Source organism: Geospiza fortis, unplaced genomic scaffold, assembly GCF_000277835.1.
Source record: "Geospiza fortis unplaced genomic scaffold, GeoFor_1.0 scaffold333, whole genome shotgun sequence".
NCBI lineage: Eukaryota > Metazoa > Chordata > Aves > Passeriformes > Thraupidae > Geospiza > Geospiza fortis.
This window is the reverse complement of record NW_005054347.1, coordinates 2,213,019-2,231,893: the sequence shown is the minus strand read 5'-3', so window position 1 is coordinate 2,231,893 and position 18,875 is coordinate 2,213,019. Positions and strand designations below refer to the sequence as shown.

The window sequence follows — 18,875 nt, the reverse complement described above, 5'->3', positions numbered from 1 at the left end:
TTTTAAGCAGCATGAAATCTTAACAGGGAGACTATTCTCAGCTGGTTTTGACTAATAAAGAAAAAGGTATATGTAATTTTATGTTTCAAAGCATATAACTTTAGCTGAAACATCACCTACTGGGAATGGCTGGGCCTGGAGCTGCCATGGTTTCTGTGGGTTCTTTCTGGGCTCTGTCTTTTCCTGGGTCTGCAGCAAGGTGAGATGGGATGGACAGCGGAAGCACAATAGCCACAGTTTTTCTCTCTCTCCTTCCTGTTCAACAAGGAAAGCTATCCCTCAGTTGGACAGATATCACACATCTTGACATCTTATTAAACATACCCGTTCAGAGCAAGGTGAACCTTGCAGCACAGTAAGTGCAAAGTACTAAACACAAGAGCAATAAACATACAGCTTTCTCAGGCATTTCTGAGCCTCCTTTCTCAAATATATGAGTTTTCTTCACATTTCTTCAATGAAGGAAGTCAGTCCTATTGCAGTGAAAGGGTTTACAAAAGATCAAATCTTACTGTCTCAGTTCCTAACCAATCCAAGCTTGAGATGTAAAATGCAAGCAGAACAAAGACCAGTGCTTTTAAATCAGGCCCAGGCAGTCCAATGGCTCGCATGAGCCTGTCTCCCACCCTCCACATTAACAGAACTCCAAAAGACACAGAGCAGTTGAACTGTTTTTCACCACTAAGTTTACTTTCCTACTGGTGGCAACATTTATGGTTAACTCCACAGATACAAAATCTGTGGTTAAAATTCAAGCAAGGGTATCTCAAATCTATGCAACTTCCTCCCTACTTCTGCAGACTGAAGAGACCACCATCCAATACAGGACACAGGCAAAAACACACTTCAGTTATGACACATTAATTAGTAAGAGAGAATTAATAGGGGGTTTGTTTCCCCCATATACACAACAACATATCCATTTGGCACCCTAGAGATACTCCCACATCAGATCATGCACTAAGATTAGATCTATTTCCAGATAGAAGTTTTAGAGGAGATACAGGGAGAGTAGAAAAAGTTTGAGGTGTTTTAAACAAAGTAAGTTACTACCACTAGTTGAGGGGTTAGTAAATCAGATGTGTGTTCAAGCTTCAACGTTAGTGTCAGGCAGCAGGCTCTCTTTCAAAGAGTGCAGGCAGAAGACAGGTGCTATGTTGGAAGGCAGCAGTTCCCCCTATCAACCTAAGAGGAGAGGCTGGCAAGCAAGATAAAAAAAATCCAAGCAAAGGTTTTGTCTTTTGTGGAAGACAATAAATATCCCCATCTTTTAAATGTTATGGGGTTTAAAGTTATAGGAGCAATTCTTAGTCTTTCCCTTGCACTTCATATATCATTATATACACACTGTAAACTGAATTTCATCAAGTATCATGCTCACTATGGCGTGTCTTGGCTGCAGCTTGCACATTACACGCAGCCAAATGGAGAGTTACTGATCTAGTGAAGTGCTCCCAGCACAAAAGAATTTTTAATTTCTGGTTCAGTTTCATTGTAGGTCATGCTTAGGTTCCAAACAAAATGAGATTGGGAAGGATTTGCCCTGGGGTTCAATAATGCTGGTCAATCTCCACCCAAAAAAAAAAAGTTTCCAGCCCTATTGGTTCAGTTACGACTCTTTTGTCTTCTCCTTCCTGGAAGCATTCCTCATGTCTTTCCCCAAATAACTCAACTGTTTGTTTAGCTGGGAAACTATCCTAGTAGCATGAAACAGTTTTTCTTCAGCTGGTAGGTGACATCATCTTAATGCCTTTCACATGAGAAGAGGAGCACAAACTGCATCATCAACACATGTCCAGATCGTTTCCTCGCTGGGTAAGGGAAGAGTCCCGCAGGTTAATCCTTGTGTCGTACTAAGGCTCTTAAAACTCCCACTGCACTTAGGAAAGGACCTATTCACCCTTTTGGCTAGATGGTTGATTCCCAAAGAAGTCTGACTCAGTGTCCTGCCTCCCAACATGGCTACCATGTCCAATTAAGTAGAAGCCTTGTTATGAGGTGGGAGATAGAGAAGAAGGCAATGTTGTACCTGAGCCTATTGTATGTCCAACGGAGTCAAAGGAAAGAACCACTGAATCTGTAACACAAGAGTACAAGTTCATTTTCCCCTTTCTTTCAGCAGCATTTCTTGCTGTAACATTTTTTGTTATTTTGCTTAAGCAATTCCTTGTGCTCCCTTCTGCCAGGAAGCAGAACAACTTCACCAACCAGAAAAAACAACAGACCTAACAAAGGCAGAACAACGGAGTATGCAGTAAATCACAGCACTGTTAACCAATGAAGTAGCCACAATTCATTGAAAAGAATTTAATTTTATGTCTAATAAGCTTGGTCAACTGAATCATAACATGCTTTGACTGCTGGCCTAGAGAGTTTTTTCTTATCAAATGTATTCCCAATATTTTGTCCCCACTTAGGGGACTCGCCTGTTATGATCAGTTCTTCCCTGACATGGTTTGCTAGGCCAAGCACTTTGTGCTCCTTGCATTCCATGCTCACCATGCTCCTCACATCTTTACTCACAGTAGTGGCTTCCAACTCAATGCACTTCAATTCAATATCTTTTCACCTTTGCACTATGTGCAACACATGAGCCAAGCATCAAGAAAATATAACCTCTCTACTTGATACCCTTTTATTTTTGTATCTGGGAATCACAACAAAGCTTTTATCCATGACTGCAGTGGCAAGGCTTGCTCACCAGTTAATGCCTGACACTTTTAGTCATTGTTTCATATGATGGGGCACCCTTTGCTTCAACTGTGGTTTAAAGACCATAGTTTTTATGTATGCAACTTGACATTTGGCCACATAGAAACCCTTAGTGCCTGCTTGCACTCAGCTCACCCCATGACCCAGACCCCTTTATAAGTCATTCATTTTCCTCACATAGGACCCTTCCAACCTAGAATTTGTTTGCAAAATTATCAGTAATAACTTGACAATCTGTTCCAAGTGGAGTTGCATTATGTTATTATGCTCAATAATGGGGCTTTCCCCCAGCTTTATGCTTATTTGAGACAAACCAAGATTTATTTTGGTAGTAAGTCTCCTGCCATCTATTTTCATGGAAGTCCTAAATGAAGGAGAAAGATGACCAAATTCTATTCCCCTACCAGTGGAGCAAAATAGGGCCCAGAACTTAGAGACAAATTGCAAATGGGCAAAACACAGAAAAGAACACACCACTACCAGATTAATGATTTTATGGCCTGAGAAGTTTTAAACTGACACAGCAATAGTTGAACTGCCTCTCATCTTCACCTAAACAAATGGGCTGAATCCTTTGACATTTCTCTTTGTCACTCAGGTTTCAGATGTGATCAACTCATCACACATCCTTTGCAGTACCACAAAGGCTGCCAAAGTGCAAGCCCTCAGTGCAAGGCAAAAAGCTCAAGCACAAGAAGAGTTTAAACTCCTGCTGCATCACCTGAAATTTAGGCAGGCTACAATCAGAAGTAGTTACCATGTTAGAGTTGAAAATAACTTGACAGGACTGAGCCCTGGGCTTCTCTATATTTTACATTATCCTGGTGCTTATTTTCCAACCCTTAAAAATGCAATAAGAAACTGCTAATTTTCAAAATAAACATTATTGTTTTAATAAAGGACTGTTAATTTGACAGGGTTTAAAAGAATTTGGAAAAAGAAGGTCTGTGCTGTCTTGGATCCAGCACTATGGTAGTAACATTGAAAAAATTAAAAAGAAGATATTACTAGTCTCAAAACTTACTCCAAGAAAAATAAAAATCCATCTGGACTTAACAACTGTATTTCCTCTTTTGGGAATAAAATTCAGACATCATTATATTATTCTAAATAGCAAGGAGTTTAATTCATTTTAACTGCATAAACTTCATTTGTCATCAATTTTAAAGTATCTGTGTGGGGTTCTACTTTTAAAAAACTGTTGAGATTTTTATCAACATAAAGTACTGCTTTATAGTTAGTGTCAAATTTAAAAGCTGTTAATTTCCCTGAAATATATTTTGCATTCAAACACTGCGCATGAAATATTAGGATTTATGTAAGAATGGCTGAAAAGCACCCAATTAATAACATTATTGCAACCCACAAAATAGTAGAATGTTTCATTCCCTTAACTGAGAACGTTATCTTCCTCATATAAAAAAAACAATTTAAAAGCAGATTAAGAGCCCCATTTTCTAATCCAGTCCTTCATGCTACTATTAGCTTCAACTAATCAAATTCACTGTGAACAACCTGAATTATAGTCAAGTCCCCTTCGACCTCCAGAAGTAATTTCTTTAAAAATGGATCTTTATTAAAATACTGTGTTTATTTCTGGTATTAGCTGAATATTTCTTCACTCCAAAAATGAAGAAACTATAAACCTGAAGAAGGCTGAGAAGATAATATGCCACCTTTCTTCTACCCCAAAAACAAATCACATCGAAATTCAGAGCTACAGGTTATTTCTGTCAGAAGTTGATGGAGATAAGCATTTCTTTGAAGCCAGACAGATTTACTTGCAAATACAGAGCTCTGCTTCACAGAACCCAAAAAGAAAAGTTTCTCTGCTTCTATTTTCAAATCTCTTCCAGTCATCGCTCAGTTCAAAATCCCCCTGACTTTCTAGGGGGTCTTTTTTGCTGAGACAAAGTGGCAGCTCTGTCTGTGCCCAGTGCCTTTCCCCAAGCCACAGAGTGTGCTCTACCTTTCAAAGGCAATCTTCAAAGGCTTTATCTTTCAAAACTCATTAAGATACAATGTAAAACATACCCACTTACATGCATCCTTGCCTTAGGTGCCAGGAAATGTTTGTGCCTGAAGGAGCAGTCCCCAATCCCTCAGATACCTATTTCCATAAATAAGCTTAAATTTTTTGTCCTCCTGCCTTAACTGAAGGGCAGCCTTTATGCCTAAATCATGAAATCTGACACACAGTAACTTGCCAATATGTACAGCTTAAGGCTGCACATTCCACAGTGCCAGTCTTTTACATCTGTTTTCATGTTAACTACAATCTTTTTTTCGGTGGCTCTAGCAGCTTAAAAAAGAAAAGTAAAAGAAAACCCAAAACAACACGATATAGCAAAATCCAAATGTAATTCTGGATCTTATCCAATCCATCAGAAGAAGCAAGACAGCACAAGCACTCACTCAATTTAGAAAGCACCCAGTGCCAGGAATAATGATGGCTGAGACCTCACCAGCCAGATTGCAAAATTGCTTTGGGTCACTTTGTGTCAACTTAAACCCAAAATTGCATTGGGACTTATGCTCTGGGTCACTTTCCCTCACTCCCATCATCCAGTTAGAACATCACAAATTGGACCAATATACAAATGTGCTCCATCATGCCCCACAAAACAGTGCTGTGCAGGGCTACCTGAATGCACCCCACCACAGCCCCTTTGGAGAGTGGAGGAGTGTTGCATGAGACCCTGCTCCACTGCTGTGAAACCAACACAAGGATCCCATTTCATTCAGGAAAAAGGAGCTCAAAGACAAATTCTGCCAAGACCCTCAATGCTGCTCTGGGAACAAATTTTAACTCATTTCCAACAATGCTCCATACAGGACCCAGAGCTGAATGTACCTTCAAACGAACACAACTGGACATGCACATATCTGTTCCATAGTAAAGAAAAAACAAAACCAAAACCCAAACCTCAAAAAAAACCCACCTGCAAGCAAATCTGTGATGGCTACATTTATTGTTACATTTACACCACACTCCAGCTAAGACATCCAAGTATGTGGACTGATTGTATTTCAAGGCAAGGGATGCACTTCAAGTGTTGCTAACCCCTCACCTTTCTGAGGGCCTGGATAACTGTGCAACACACTCCCCTGTGCCCTAGACAGACAAATTAAATCATCCATCTTGCTGCATATATTGTGCACCTTAGCTCAGGGTATTTCTGGACACCAGCCTAGTATTTAACTGCTACTTGTAACACATTGCTGTATCTTTTCCAGTACTCTGGTTTCTGAACAGAAAAATAAACGAAGATTTGGATCTTCACAAATGAGTGATGATCCTCACCAACAAACTGCAGATTTGTAGGAGACAAACAAAGCCATGCTGAAAAGCATCTGAAGTTTCATACTCCATGCACATCACTAGATAATCATTTACCATGGGTACTGCACTGAAGAGATGTATGGAAACGGCTCTTAAAAGCCAGGTTGTGTCAAGTTCTTAAAATAATTTGCAGGAGCAAATACATGGATTAATTTCCAACACAAATACTATCCTTACTTTGATTTCATAATTGAAGAAGATGCAATATACAAACCAAAACACAAGCAGTGACAACATATAATGAGAACTGCAAATATAATCCACATTCAAACAAGAACTGTACATAAACTGTATGTTTACCTAAGTGCTATTTCAAAATTTCAGTTAAGATTTTTATAGTAAGTCCCTCCGAGATGCCACTAACTTTTTATTGCTTTTTACAGATTCTCCCTGCAAGGATTTGTAGATATTTGTCTCAACCAATTGGAAACCAAAGAAGCTGAACCAATTACTTCTCCTTTTTTTTTTTTTTTGGGGGGGGGGGGGGGGGATTGTTTTGTGTTTTTTTAAAGAAAAAAAATGAAATGCAAAACCAGACTTCAGCAATAAAGTAACTTCCCCAAGAAAAACAACATGATTGCGTGCTGCTTTGGAAGTGGTCCTGAGAAACCACAAACTGTCAGTCCCACTGGAGTTATAAGAGTTTAATAATAAAGGCTTAACACAGCCTCAAGTACCACATACCATTACAGCAATACACAACACATGCCAAGCCAAACAGGGAATACAAGAACACACCACAATATAAGGCTGTGATTTGGCATACCCTTATTCAGATGTTCAAGCTCTGAGGTCTGCATTGCTTTCTTACATGCATAATCAATGTCTCTCATTCCATACACCTCTGTTCTCCAGATACTCTGATGGATTCCTACAGAACTACAACCTGCATTTAATAACATCTAATGTAATTTATACCTCCAGACCTTGATCAGAGACCAGATATCCTGCAGAGCTGCATCAGCTGGCCCGGGGATGGCAACTGCAGTAATATTACCCAACAAAATTTTGATTCAGAGTCAGAATGAAAAGAAAAAAATGAGGTGCTTCATTTTTATACCAGAATTAGAAGAACATTCTTAAGGGTCTGTAATTCATCTGTCTCCTTTTTTCTGCTGAGTACTGAAAAGTATAGGATCGAACATCCCAAGAGCTATCAAAGTTTATTTTCTATTTGAGATCAATGTTCTGGAATGTGACATACCAGAGAAGGAACATTTAATGCCTGAAACTCTTCATAACTTGCTGACAAAGAGATCAATAACAACAAAAACTTTTCTTATGTTTCACCTAGTCAGGAAATGAAGCATACAAAAGCACTCTCAAACACATTCTACTGTTGGGATTCATTTCGCAAGAAGATCTTAGAACATCTCCTGCCCAAAGAAAAAATATTTTTAATAAGATCCTATCTTATGATGACTATGCATCATACTGAATAATTCTTATATCCAAAGAACTGAAGGGAACTGAATAATTCCATTTCTGTCTTAGAGGTCTCACTTAGACATCTAACGTATGAATATCCTTCCTCAGATTCAGTAAAACATAACTGCCTGCACTTAAAAATTCCTTGACAAGGCAACCTTCGCTTCCTAACACATTGTTATGCATGCTGAAGGTGGATTCAGGGAAGGGCTAAGTAATTTACTGAGTTTAATGACAAATGCCATCCAACTAACTTATTAAGTATCCTGCTTTTGCATTAATGTTGGGCTCCCCATTCCCCCAGCTTGGTCTATTTTGTTTTACTAAGCTCTTTCTTCTATAGTGCCAAGGATTTTCCTACTTGGCACCTTCTTTTCTAAACACAGTGAGATGGCTCTGTGTTAAGGGCACCGGTCACTACAATAACATCTTCTGTACCACAGTTCAAGGATGTTCCAAATGACTCATATTCATAATTTAAAACTCAAGGCACTAATTGTAAGACATCACCTAAGCTCCACTTCACACAGCATCAGTGAGGGTCAAAGGAAACACATATCATACCACTCTTACTGATAATCTCAGCTCCTACACGCGTACTCTGTCAAAAACAATCAGTACTGCTCCTGTGTTTAGACACCACAAGGAGTTATGATCTCAAGTGTATTGTTTGAGCAGCATAATTCTAAAATTTTCAATATCTAAGATGAGAAATTACATATAAAGATGACACACACAGAGCACAGGCACACTTCATAATCACAGATGTGAGAGCTAATAGCAGCAAATAAAGGGACTGCAAGTTTTGGCAAGCAAAACACATACAGAGTTTCAGTCCAGTGCTATCTGCAGCTGATAGGAGATCCAGGTTCAAAGTTCAAAACTTAGTCCCTTTATGGAAAGAGAAAAGTCACTCAGCAACAGGACACATCTTCAGCAACAGGAAACATCCAATTGTAAAGAACATTTCCAATAAACTCTGGGTTTAATAAATTGTCTTAAAACAAGGCTACACTAAATTTGAATGCCTGTCCTGTGTGCCACCTGGCTATACTTCTATCTTCTATGGAGATGTGGGAATAGGACAATTCTTGTTTCAAATAACATACCTGTGAGGGAAGATTCATCCTCATTTGAGAACACACATCATTAAGAGATATCATAATAATGGAACTATCTCATTCTTAACAGTAATTCAATTATGCACTGTACAAAAAAAAGTTTATGCATGTTGCTCTAGCCACTATGTCTTGAAATACCATTCCCATTTACAAAGCACACAGTACTGAAGACCCATAGGTTCTCTCTCCATTTTTGTGGCTCATCCAAAACACCCATTTTATTGACAGCTGACTTCACAGCCAAGCTAAGATCTGAACCCAAATTCCTTGGCCATCCACTCTGTGCAGACATGAGATCCTTTTGTGTTTCAGCCTGGAGCCAGCCAGCTTCCACACCGGGAAACTTGACACGGAGTGCTGAGGCTCAGCACAAGCTCTGCTGCAGGGAGGGCAGGCACAGCTGGCTCTGAGTGAGTCTCTGCAAACTAAGCCATAGCCAACAGGGGTAATTTTGCTATAACCCATGCAGCCCTGAACAAGTCCTTTGATTAAATTGTTTCTCATCCACAAAAATAAACAATCTGATTTTTTTCCAAAGACCCTTGGATAAAAGGCTTGAAAGCTAAGAATGGATACAGCAAAGTATTATCACTTGTCTGGAGAATTCAATGTGGCATCAAGGTCTACTGGTTACACTGTAAACAGAAAAGTCATTCTCTATCACCTCTCAATTTCCTGTCATTTAATTGAAAATAGAGCTCTCTTAGTGATACTGAACTTGAGAGATGTAGTAATATTCCTTTAGGCAATTTTTAATGAATTTCATGGAACCTAACCAACCTTTTTACACTTGCTGTTTTGTGCATTATTCCTTTTTCATCAGGACGTTTGTTATGAAGTGGTAAACGAACTGAACAACACTCGTGTTCTGAACAGATGTATTTTTAAAATGGTCTGAGCATGCCAATTTTCTTTATTCTGCAATGAATGAATGGAATGAAAAGATGTGGCGTCCTACGCCAGCTGGCAAATGCTTCAGAAGGATATTACATTGCTATTGTCTTCAGTAGTGCCCAAATAACTGTTTGGTGGCAGGAAGGGCTGGTATGTTTTGCTCATAAGATCAGTATTTATTTGGATCTACTACATAACTTCTCAGAGCCATGATCAGCATGGTGCTTACTGAGCATCAGGGACTTGCAGCTCCTCCGTGTCCATCACAGCTCCTGATCCAGGGGAAGGCCAACAGCACCTGCTTCTCATCTTGCACTTTCCAGAAAGGAGGTGGACAGTTCCCAGAGACAAAGGACAAGGTGAGATCAAGGTGCTGCAGGCATTCAATGAAGATACACTTGGCTTTGAGGAATACAACTCCAGAGAAGCTACAGAACTATCATAAAGTCACAAAAACACCCAGGCCAAACTCTGCCAATAAAGCTGGTATCCAAGAAGTTCTTTTCTTGACAATGAGAAATCCTTTATAGCTAATCCCAAACAGATTCTCAGTATTTTAAGGAGCTCATTATCTCCTAAGACAAGCCTCATATTTTGGTTTCAATTATTACTGTAGCAAAAAGTCAGTCATACTCCCAAATTCCATAGAGGAACATGCAATAAATTACAAAGCAGTATAATTTCTCTCTTTGAAGATAACAATCTATGTAGCAAGACAGAAAATAGGTACTGGCAGTTGGGGAATTACACAGCACAGAGAAAATTAATTCTGTATTTTCATATTGCACAAAAAGCATATATTGTTAGCTTAGATACTATAAAACACAAAGCATTTATAATTTGAAATAAATTGCTTTAGTCTTGTAGCATTTTTCCTAAATATGGACATGGGCTTTTACCTTAATAAAACACAGTTTATGTCTCAAACTTACATATACTCACACAGTTGTCAGAGAACTCTGGAAGGCTGATGCACACTCTTTTCTGGTTTACATAAATGAAGATACCTACACACAATTAATGACAATCAGGACAACAACTATTTTATAGACCGGTCTTGATTTTATGCCTATTGAGCCGCTAAACTATTTTTTCCTCCCTTTCCCTCACATGCAAAAACCTTTTCCAACCTAACTCTCAGGAGCCCCTCCATGCTCAAAAGCAGAAGTAAAAATATGTCCATCAGGAAATTCACATTCTTGAGTTTCTTTGAAAATGATCTCCAACTCAAGATATTTAGTCAGTGGTCAAAGTTTCCCAAAACCTTAAAGCATGCAATATCTGGCCCAACTACCACAATAACTGCCAACAAGCTCCTATGTAGGGTTTTTACAGTAAGATTTGTCATTTCTCCTGACTCTGCCTGGAGCACAAACAAATTACAGGAAGGACTAAGGTATGAGGTATGAACCTAAAACATCTCCTGAATACAAGTGTTTTAGAGGCTTCTTGTCCAGAAAATGACCACACTTGAATTTCTTTTGCATAGCAAGGATCTAGATCGTTTATTAACATGAAAGGTGATGTTGAACAGAAGGTCTGCTGGATCCATTTTTCACTCATGTATTTTGCACTTTGGGGCCAGGGGGAAGTTTGTGGGAATTCATTTAACTTTTAACAACATCGCCACAACTGATTCCAAAATTTGAAGGGATTTCTGGCTCATCAAATCCTAAAACTTAGTAAGTTTCCAAAACATGCTGAGACTTCCATATTAAATTTTTTATTTGAGAGATCCTACACAATATGTCATTTTATAGGTAGCAGACATACTCAGAGATATGGAGCATAAGTTCTTCCCAAGCTGACGGCTTGGGGAGCAATTTGTCTTACCTTACTGACACACTAACTGGTCTACAAAGGGCATTATGTCTACACAAAAGCCTTCACATCCTAAACCAAACACTGACACAAGCAAATCTGAAATAAAGGTGTTCCCAGAGTATCTGCTTGACTATGAAAACGTCCATACGCAGAGGAAAAAATAACATAAAGAGCTCCAAAACAAGAACCACAGTAACTGAACAGTGCATATATTCTCATTTCCTATTATTTTATTTTACAGAAGTGTTTGATTTTAATTTTGAAAAAAAGAGTTCATCAAAACATAGGAAAAATCACCCAGGGATGCACTAAATACTGTCAGTAGTGCCACATTTCCATGTGCAGAAATTGCAGGACAATGAAAAACTTATTGAAATAGCAGCCGCAGGAGTGGAAGTTGATCACCACACACATCACTCAGCCCCTGGACAAATACAGCTGGAGACAATCTAAGGAAAAGTGTTCCTCCTATCACACCACATAGAAAAATACAATGAATCCCTTTAAATTAGCACTTGGCAGAGAAACAAGCCAGTGAGGGGAAAAAAAAGCGACCAACCAAATAAAGCATTAAAATAATTCCAAGGCACCCAGAAGGTTAAATAAGAAGAAACATTGGCTGCAGTCTAGGATCAATTAAATTAAGCTGCTGAGCACCTCCCTGAAGTGTTTCAGTCTTTTTTAAAAAAATAACTCATAGAGTAGTTTCCAAGTCAGCAGTGACTAAAAGCCAGCAGCCATTCTTCTAAGTGGGAAAAGGACAGAAAAAAATGCCAGTGTCACCTCCAGCTACAAGAACTTTTACTGTCCATGGATAAATTCTATCAAAAAGATCCTTGTCAGCCAGACTGAAGGTTAGAGTGACACAAAGCTTGTGTGCAAAACTGGAATAGGCAGCAAAATATAAGAGAACCCAGGAAAGCCACAAAGTCTCTTGCATCTTTGCAACAAGCAATCAAAATGCCTCTGGAAAACAAAACTAAACAAGAAAATCCACCCCAAAAACAGAAGAAAAAAACCTCCAAATCCCAATCCACATCAATGGACCACTTTAATGAAAATATGGAGACAAGGGATAAGCTTGCTTAAGAACAGTAATAAAGCATCCAGTGCAGCAGCATCACTGAAGGATCATTTTTTTGTTGTTGTTGAAGATCCTGTGAAACTGCCAACTCTACTTCACTAAAAGTTGAAACTTCAGAAATTGAGAGATGCCAAGAACAACTCCCTTTCTAAGTCAATTTCCACAAAGAAAATCTACTGTAATCTCAGAAAGACAAAACTTCCACAACACTCCACAACAGACTCCATTTCTTATTAGCATTTCCAGCCACCTGCCAATGTGTGCTTCCAGCCAGGATTTCACAGGCTCACTGGGATTCACAAATTTTAGAGTTTCACCAATTTTGGATTACTCCACTAGCAGAACTCCTTATAAGAGGCAACAGTCATTTTATTAACCTTATTCTAAAACAGCTGCCTCATCTAACACAACTTCTTTTGACTGGCAAAAAAACCCAACAGCTTGATGTTGGCAGGTCTGGGATCAACTCAGAAATGGAAAAAGGCCTTTTCTTGATTTGTGACAAGTCATCAATTTTGGCAACTTTTTGGCCCTAAATTTGACTATGAAATTGCCTACACAACTGAGCAGATGATAGGAAAAGAGAGGAGAGGATTCAGGGAAGGGAGATAGCAATGAGTAGGGCATTCTACAAATAAAGAATATTGCAGAAGCCTGACACAGCAGTTCACAAAACACAAAGGGCTGCTGGTCACTCAGAAAAGGCAAACTGTGTTGAATGGCTTAAGCTGTTGGGTTTTAAAGTCAAGGACTGGTTGTAGAGGAAGAGGTTCTTAGGTTTTATAAGGTTTTTAAACTGTAATAAAAGAGTGTCTTTCTCAGGCTGGATAACTTTGACATTCGTTTTAAACCATACTAAAACAAACATGGCCACCAACCCTCCCAAATGGAATCAAGAAATGGCAACACTAACCACAGTAGGTGCTATTCAAGGCAATACACAAACCTCAGCATCTCAAGGCCAAGGACACCATATGGAGAAACACAAGCTAAAAGCAGGATTTAGGGCCAACTTCAAAATTGTACACATGTAAGAGAATTGCAACCACTTTAACATCCTCACTGCATCTGAGCAACTCCATTATCACCAGCCCCAGGCCCTCAAGACTTCAGAGAAGGAAACAAAATTATCAATTGCAGCAGAGCACTTTCCCACAGCTGGTTTTAATTAAGCTAATTTAGCAGTAGTGACTGACAGCAAGCAGAGCCCTCCCAAATCACTTTGCAAGCATTTTTGCCAGCATTTCACCATCTGTGATAACCAGGATACTTGATACTAACTAGAATCTGTCTGAGGGACAGCATTTTAGAACCATGTCCACTCCTTTAAAATCATCTGGTACAGCCACTGCTTACAGGTAACTGGAGCCACTGTTTACAGATAATGGAGTGGGGGGAGAAGATGCAGAACTTGAGGAAAGGTGTTGGATAAATTCCACTGAGAAAACCACTCCTGAAAAAGCAGGTAGATCACTTGCCAGAATCCCATAATACCTTGGCCATATCCATGGTACATGAAACCTATAAATGATCACATGGATATTGAGGAGATTTTGGAGCTGTAACAAACAGAATGGCCCATATAATTTCTAGGCTAGTTGTGTAGTTTTTCTTTTATGGATATGTGCAGGACACGGCAGATTCAGCACGAAGAAATGCTTTGAGTTATACCATGATGTCAGAACAACCCAGGGTATGGCCAGACTGTGCAAATGTAAGCCCCATTAAGGGAATGAGAAAGGGTCTACAAAAGGAGTAACTTTAATGGCATCTAACTACATGGAAATGTTTTTCTAAGGTAAATCTGTGACCAGCAATTGGAGTGGGAGACACTAATGGTATCAGTACCAGCACTGATACATGAGACCAACATACATAAGGAACAGATGGATCAGTAAATATAAGTCAAGAACATTAAAAAAATAAAATAATCAGCCTTCTGCAGGAACACTTAGCAAGTACCCACACCTGGTCTGTCTGGTTCACTCAAGGTATGAATATCTGATACAAACACTAGTTCAGACTACAACACTGACCTGGCCACCTTCCATAAATGCAGATTGCTGTCATTAAAGCCAGGGAAGTTGCCAGGAACCAAGCCTTAAGTCTGAACCAAGGCACAGGAAACAGCGAAAGTTGAAGGATCATTAAGTCTGGGCTTCACAAGAGCAGAATTCAGGGACCAGATTCAGAAAAACCCATGGGATTTGGGCCTCAGGAGAAGACCGGTGCAGGAGAGTTTGCTCATTTTGAAGAATGATCTCAACCATGCTCATGAATCATAGAGCCAATGCACAGAAAATCAAGAAATGGTACCAGGAGACTCACATGGATCAACAAGGACGTTTTGACAATACTCAGACATAAAAAGAATGCGCGCAAGAGGTGGGAGTGGGGTCAGGTGAGCAGAGACAAATGTAGAGACACTGTCCTAGTGTGCAAAGACAGACTTGGGAAGGTCAAATCCTGCCTGGAGCTGAAAACAGTCAGGGACAAGAAGTGCTTCTACAAGCAATAGAGCAGTAAAAAGAAGACTAGAGAAAATGCGGGCCTGCTGCCGAGAAAAAAATATGGAAAAGGCCTGGAGAAATGGGCAGGCAGATCTCATGAAGTTCAGCAAAGAAAAATGCAAAGTCCTGCTCCTGGAGAGGAACAACTATGCCCTACAGGCTGGGTGCCAACCTACTGGAAAACAGCTTTGCAGAGAAGAACCTGGGAATCTGGGTGGAGCAGCTGACCCGAGGCAGCAGCATGCCCTGGTCACAAAGGCAGCCACCAGCCCCCAGGGTGGGGGACCCTTCCCCTGCCTCAGCACTGGGGGGGCTCTGCTGCAGGGCTGGGGCACTGCTGGGCTCCCCTCTGCACAGACACACACTGGAACAAGTCCAGCGAGCTAAGATGATTAAAGGATTGGAGCATCTGCCACGAGGGGAGGCTGAGAGAGCTGGGATTGCTCAGCCTTGAGCAGGGAAGGCTCAGGAGGATCTTAGTAACTTAACCTGATGGGCAGGATTAAAGTAGGCAGAGATGGGCTCAGAGGTGAGGTGACCAGTGAAAGGACAATAGGCAATGGGAACAAAGCGAGAAGCAGGAAATTTTGTTTTCTGAAAACCTAAGAAATTCTGTTTTCTGAAAACATAAGAAAAAACCACATCTGTACTATGGGGGTGCCGCCAAGTTACAACTATTTTGTGACTCTGTGAAACACCCTTGTGTTCTAAATAAGTATTACTCTTAGGATTTTAGTGCAAGTACTGCCCCTCAATTGAGATTGCTTCAGAGCAAATTAAATGCAGAGGAATCAACTGCAAAAAAAGACAAACCTTCCAGTCTGCTGGTAAGACAATGCCAGGCAAAAATTCTGAACAAAGCCTTAAAATAGTGAGAACTCAATTTATCCCAAATAGAGCACAGGGTAAATCTAATAACTACAAGGTTAGGGTTCACTTAGAAAGAATTTCCTTCCCAGTATAATGAAATATATTGTTAATGGTTACTATTTGAGTCCAGGAGTGAAAATCCAACGATCCTGCTGAGGTCATGATTATCATCCATAATAAACTGGGTTTTACTACTGGCTTTCACAAGAGGAGCAGACAGTTAAATACAATGTGCACACTGGAGTGTTTTGGCCAGGGATTGAGCTAGAAGGACCTAGGCAGTTTCTCTACAGCTGTTCAACATATTCAACATGACTGGAGCGTCCTACACTGACAAATTCCCCCATCAAATTTCACCCTTCAGAAGATTTCAAGTCGGTGGATTATTAATGCCCTGCATTCTGCTAGAGAAAATGTACATAGTGATGCGCCAGAAGGCACAGCTTCCCACCACAGCCCCAAACAGCCCATTCCCCTAGGCCCCCTCCTTTGAGCCATCACAAGGGCTCCCATGGCTGAAAGGTCAGACTTTCCATTTTGGTTTTCTGCTGTTTTGCAGTAGGCTGGCATTTTTTGCCATGCCATCAGTCAAACTGAAACAGCTGGCTCAAGGTAAGCTGTAGAAATAATGGCTAGGGTTGAAGCACAAAGAATGCAAGTGATGTTCCAAAACACAGTTATAGCCAGTGCTAGCAGTGTTTCCTGCAGCCAAAGGCACATTAATACCTTTCTATCCACTCCTCCTCTACTGCGGCTCTACCCCTACTAGGCATCTTGTTTTCTGCTCCCAACAGATTCCATCACTGAAAGCTACCTACCATCCCAGAAACATGCAGAAGAATGAAGACAGATTGGGAAAAGGTTATTGTGGCCTATGAATACTTTTTTGGTTTTTAAGCCTGTCCATATAAAGTCTTCTCTTAATGAAATCACACTGTTATATCTGTAAAATTATTCATGAGGACAAACCATGATGAGAGGTAGACTCAGCACAAAGTGCTCCAGTGAGTTTGCACTATACCTACTATATCTTATACCCACAAGACACCATGGCTTAGATCCCTTTGCAAAGCAGAAAGCCTCACTCACAAAGTAGTTCTTTTTGCCAACTTAATATCAAATAAGCCCATACCAGAATTCCATGGAATCACAGAATGTTTTGGTTTGGAAGGGATCTTAAAAACCATCTAGTTCCAATCCTCTGCCATGGGCAGGGATAACTTCCACTAGACCATGTTGCTCAAATCCCAGTCCAACCTAACCTTCAAAGCTTCCAGGAATGAGGCAGCCACAACTTCTCTGGGAACCCTCTTCTAGTGCTTCACCACCCTCACAGTAAATAATTTCTTCCTAATATTCAGTCTAAACCTACACTCTCAGTTTGAAACCATTTCCATAAGCATAGGTACATTACAGTAGAGTCAGAATACAGCAGTGACCAAACTGAAGGTATCTCATCAGGATTACCAATTCCAACCCCAAATTAACACCAACCTCAAGGCCAGACAGGATACTTTGGCAGCAAAGCAAAATTTAGGAGATTTTCACACCCTGTGTGGCCCAGCACATCACTGCAACTGCCCCCAGCACAGCTGTGCCATGACAACTGCTCACGGGGAGAGGGGAGGTGATAAACTGGATCACTGAGAAAGTATGGGACAAAAATCACCAAAAATAGTCCTTAAAAATGATACTATTAAGTAGCCACTTAGAGCAGATTTATCACAAAAATCAACACACTCTGTAACTGTACTCTCAGAAACTGAGATTTGGAAAGCTCAGGTCCTTTCCACAGAACCGAAATGATCCCTGGCAAAATGGTAACATTCCTTAAAAGTCGGTCTTAAATAACAGCCCACCTGTTGACATTCAAATAAAACACAACTCTGGTGAACAGCAGCCAGAGACTGTGCAAGAATGTGGTAAATAAAACACAGGAGGAGAGAGCAGGGCTGTCCAACAAGAGATGGAATAATTGCAACTTTGTCCCCAAACTTTTACTGGTTTTTTAATAGTTTATCTCCAGAAGAAAAACTCTCTGGAAAGTTCCAGCATAATCAACTCCTCAATCTAGAACAAAGAAGGAACAGTCCTTCCACAACACTGAAGGACAAAAAACAACTGTATCAGAACACACATCTTTGAAGCACTTTCTGTGACATCAGAACTAATGAGAAAACATTCATACTTAATTGGGGGTTTCTCCACAAAACTACTCAGTAAATCCATAAATGCATGCTATGAAGACAGGGCAGTAATCCAACAACGACTAATAACATGTCAACAGTTCCAGTGAGTAACATATTAGGAGCAAAAAAAAATTCCAAACTCGGTGTGAAAAACCTCATTTTTTATCTTGCACCAACAGTACCCTCTGCTGTTCCAAAGCAGCACTGCATAAGGTGACATCCAGCCCTGACCATCGGAATACTCCATCCATCAAAAGCATGCACCTAGCTTTATTCATTAATTATCCCACTTCCTGTAAAGATGTTCCAGATGTATTGGTTACTTCCTACTACCGAGCCAGGTTTTGGGTTGGTTATAATGTTAATATATTTATTGTCCCAAGACCTTCTTCTGTGATTAGAAAAAATACAGTTTTAGCCTTAGAAATAATTTTTAAATTAATTTTTTTAATTAACATAAACAAAATAAATGGAAGGCTATCCTCTATGGAAGACAAGACCCAGTCAATACCACAGTAATATTTTTCTGGAACATTTCTGTGAAGCCAAAAGGGGGTTTTAGATTTTAAAATTAGTGTATTGCTCAACAGCCACACATCAGATATTCTACCACAAGGTTTTTCAAAACATCTTGAGGGCTACATCCCATCTGGCAAATGGCCCTAGGGGAAAAAACACAGGAAGACTCCTGTACTTCTGATATCCTCTGATAACCCAGCATGCCCATACTGGAAGAAGGACCATCACACTGCAGATGCAGCACAGCAAGAGCAGAAACAGGGAGGTGAGGCAGAGAATTCCCCTGTGATGAAAATTCCAGACCCATTCACGCAGGGTCACCATGAAGCTTCAGCAAAATCCCTGAACCTGAGGAGACACCACCCTCAGAGTGTCCAGCTG

General features: G+C 40.1%; 1 protein-coding gene across 7 annotated transcripts in view; it reads right to left on the bottom strand.

Annotated features, from left to right (window-relative positions):
* The window catches only part of ST3GAL3 (ST3 beta-galactoside alpha-2,3-sialyltransferase 3), a 176,022-nt gene that overhangs the window by 133,516 nt on the left and 23,631 nt on the right, over nucleotides 1–18,875 (bottom strand). For 2 of the 7 annotated variants that reach the window (XR_004081944.1, XM_031058694.1), the window contains exons 2-3: nucleotides 2,030–2,077; nucleotides 121–255 (exon numbers count right to left, since the gene is read on the bottom strand). The exons of 2 other annotated variants lie outside the window; for them this stretch is intronic. Coding sequence is in view for 3 of the 5 variants with exons in the window: in XM_031058694.1 (XP_030914554.1) it covers nucleotides 121–255; nucleotides 2,030–2,077 (183 nt within the window). In the remaining 2 variants the exon portion in view is untranslated. Of the gene's footprint in view, nucleotides 1–116; nucleotides 256–2,029; nucleotides 2,078–9,727; nucleotides 9,787–10,440; nucleotides 10,506–18,875 lie in introns of those variants that run through there. 3 more of the 7 variants (XM_031058696.1, XM_031058695.1, XM_031058697.1) reach the window with 3 other exon arrangements.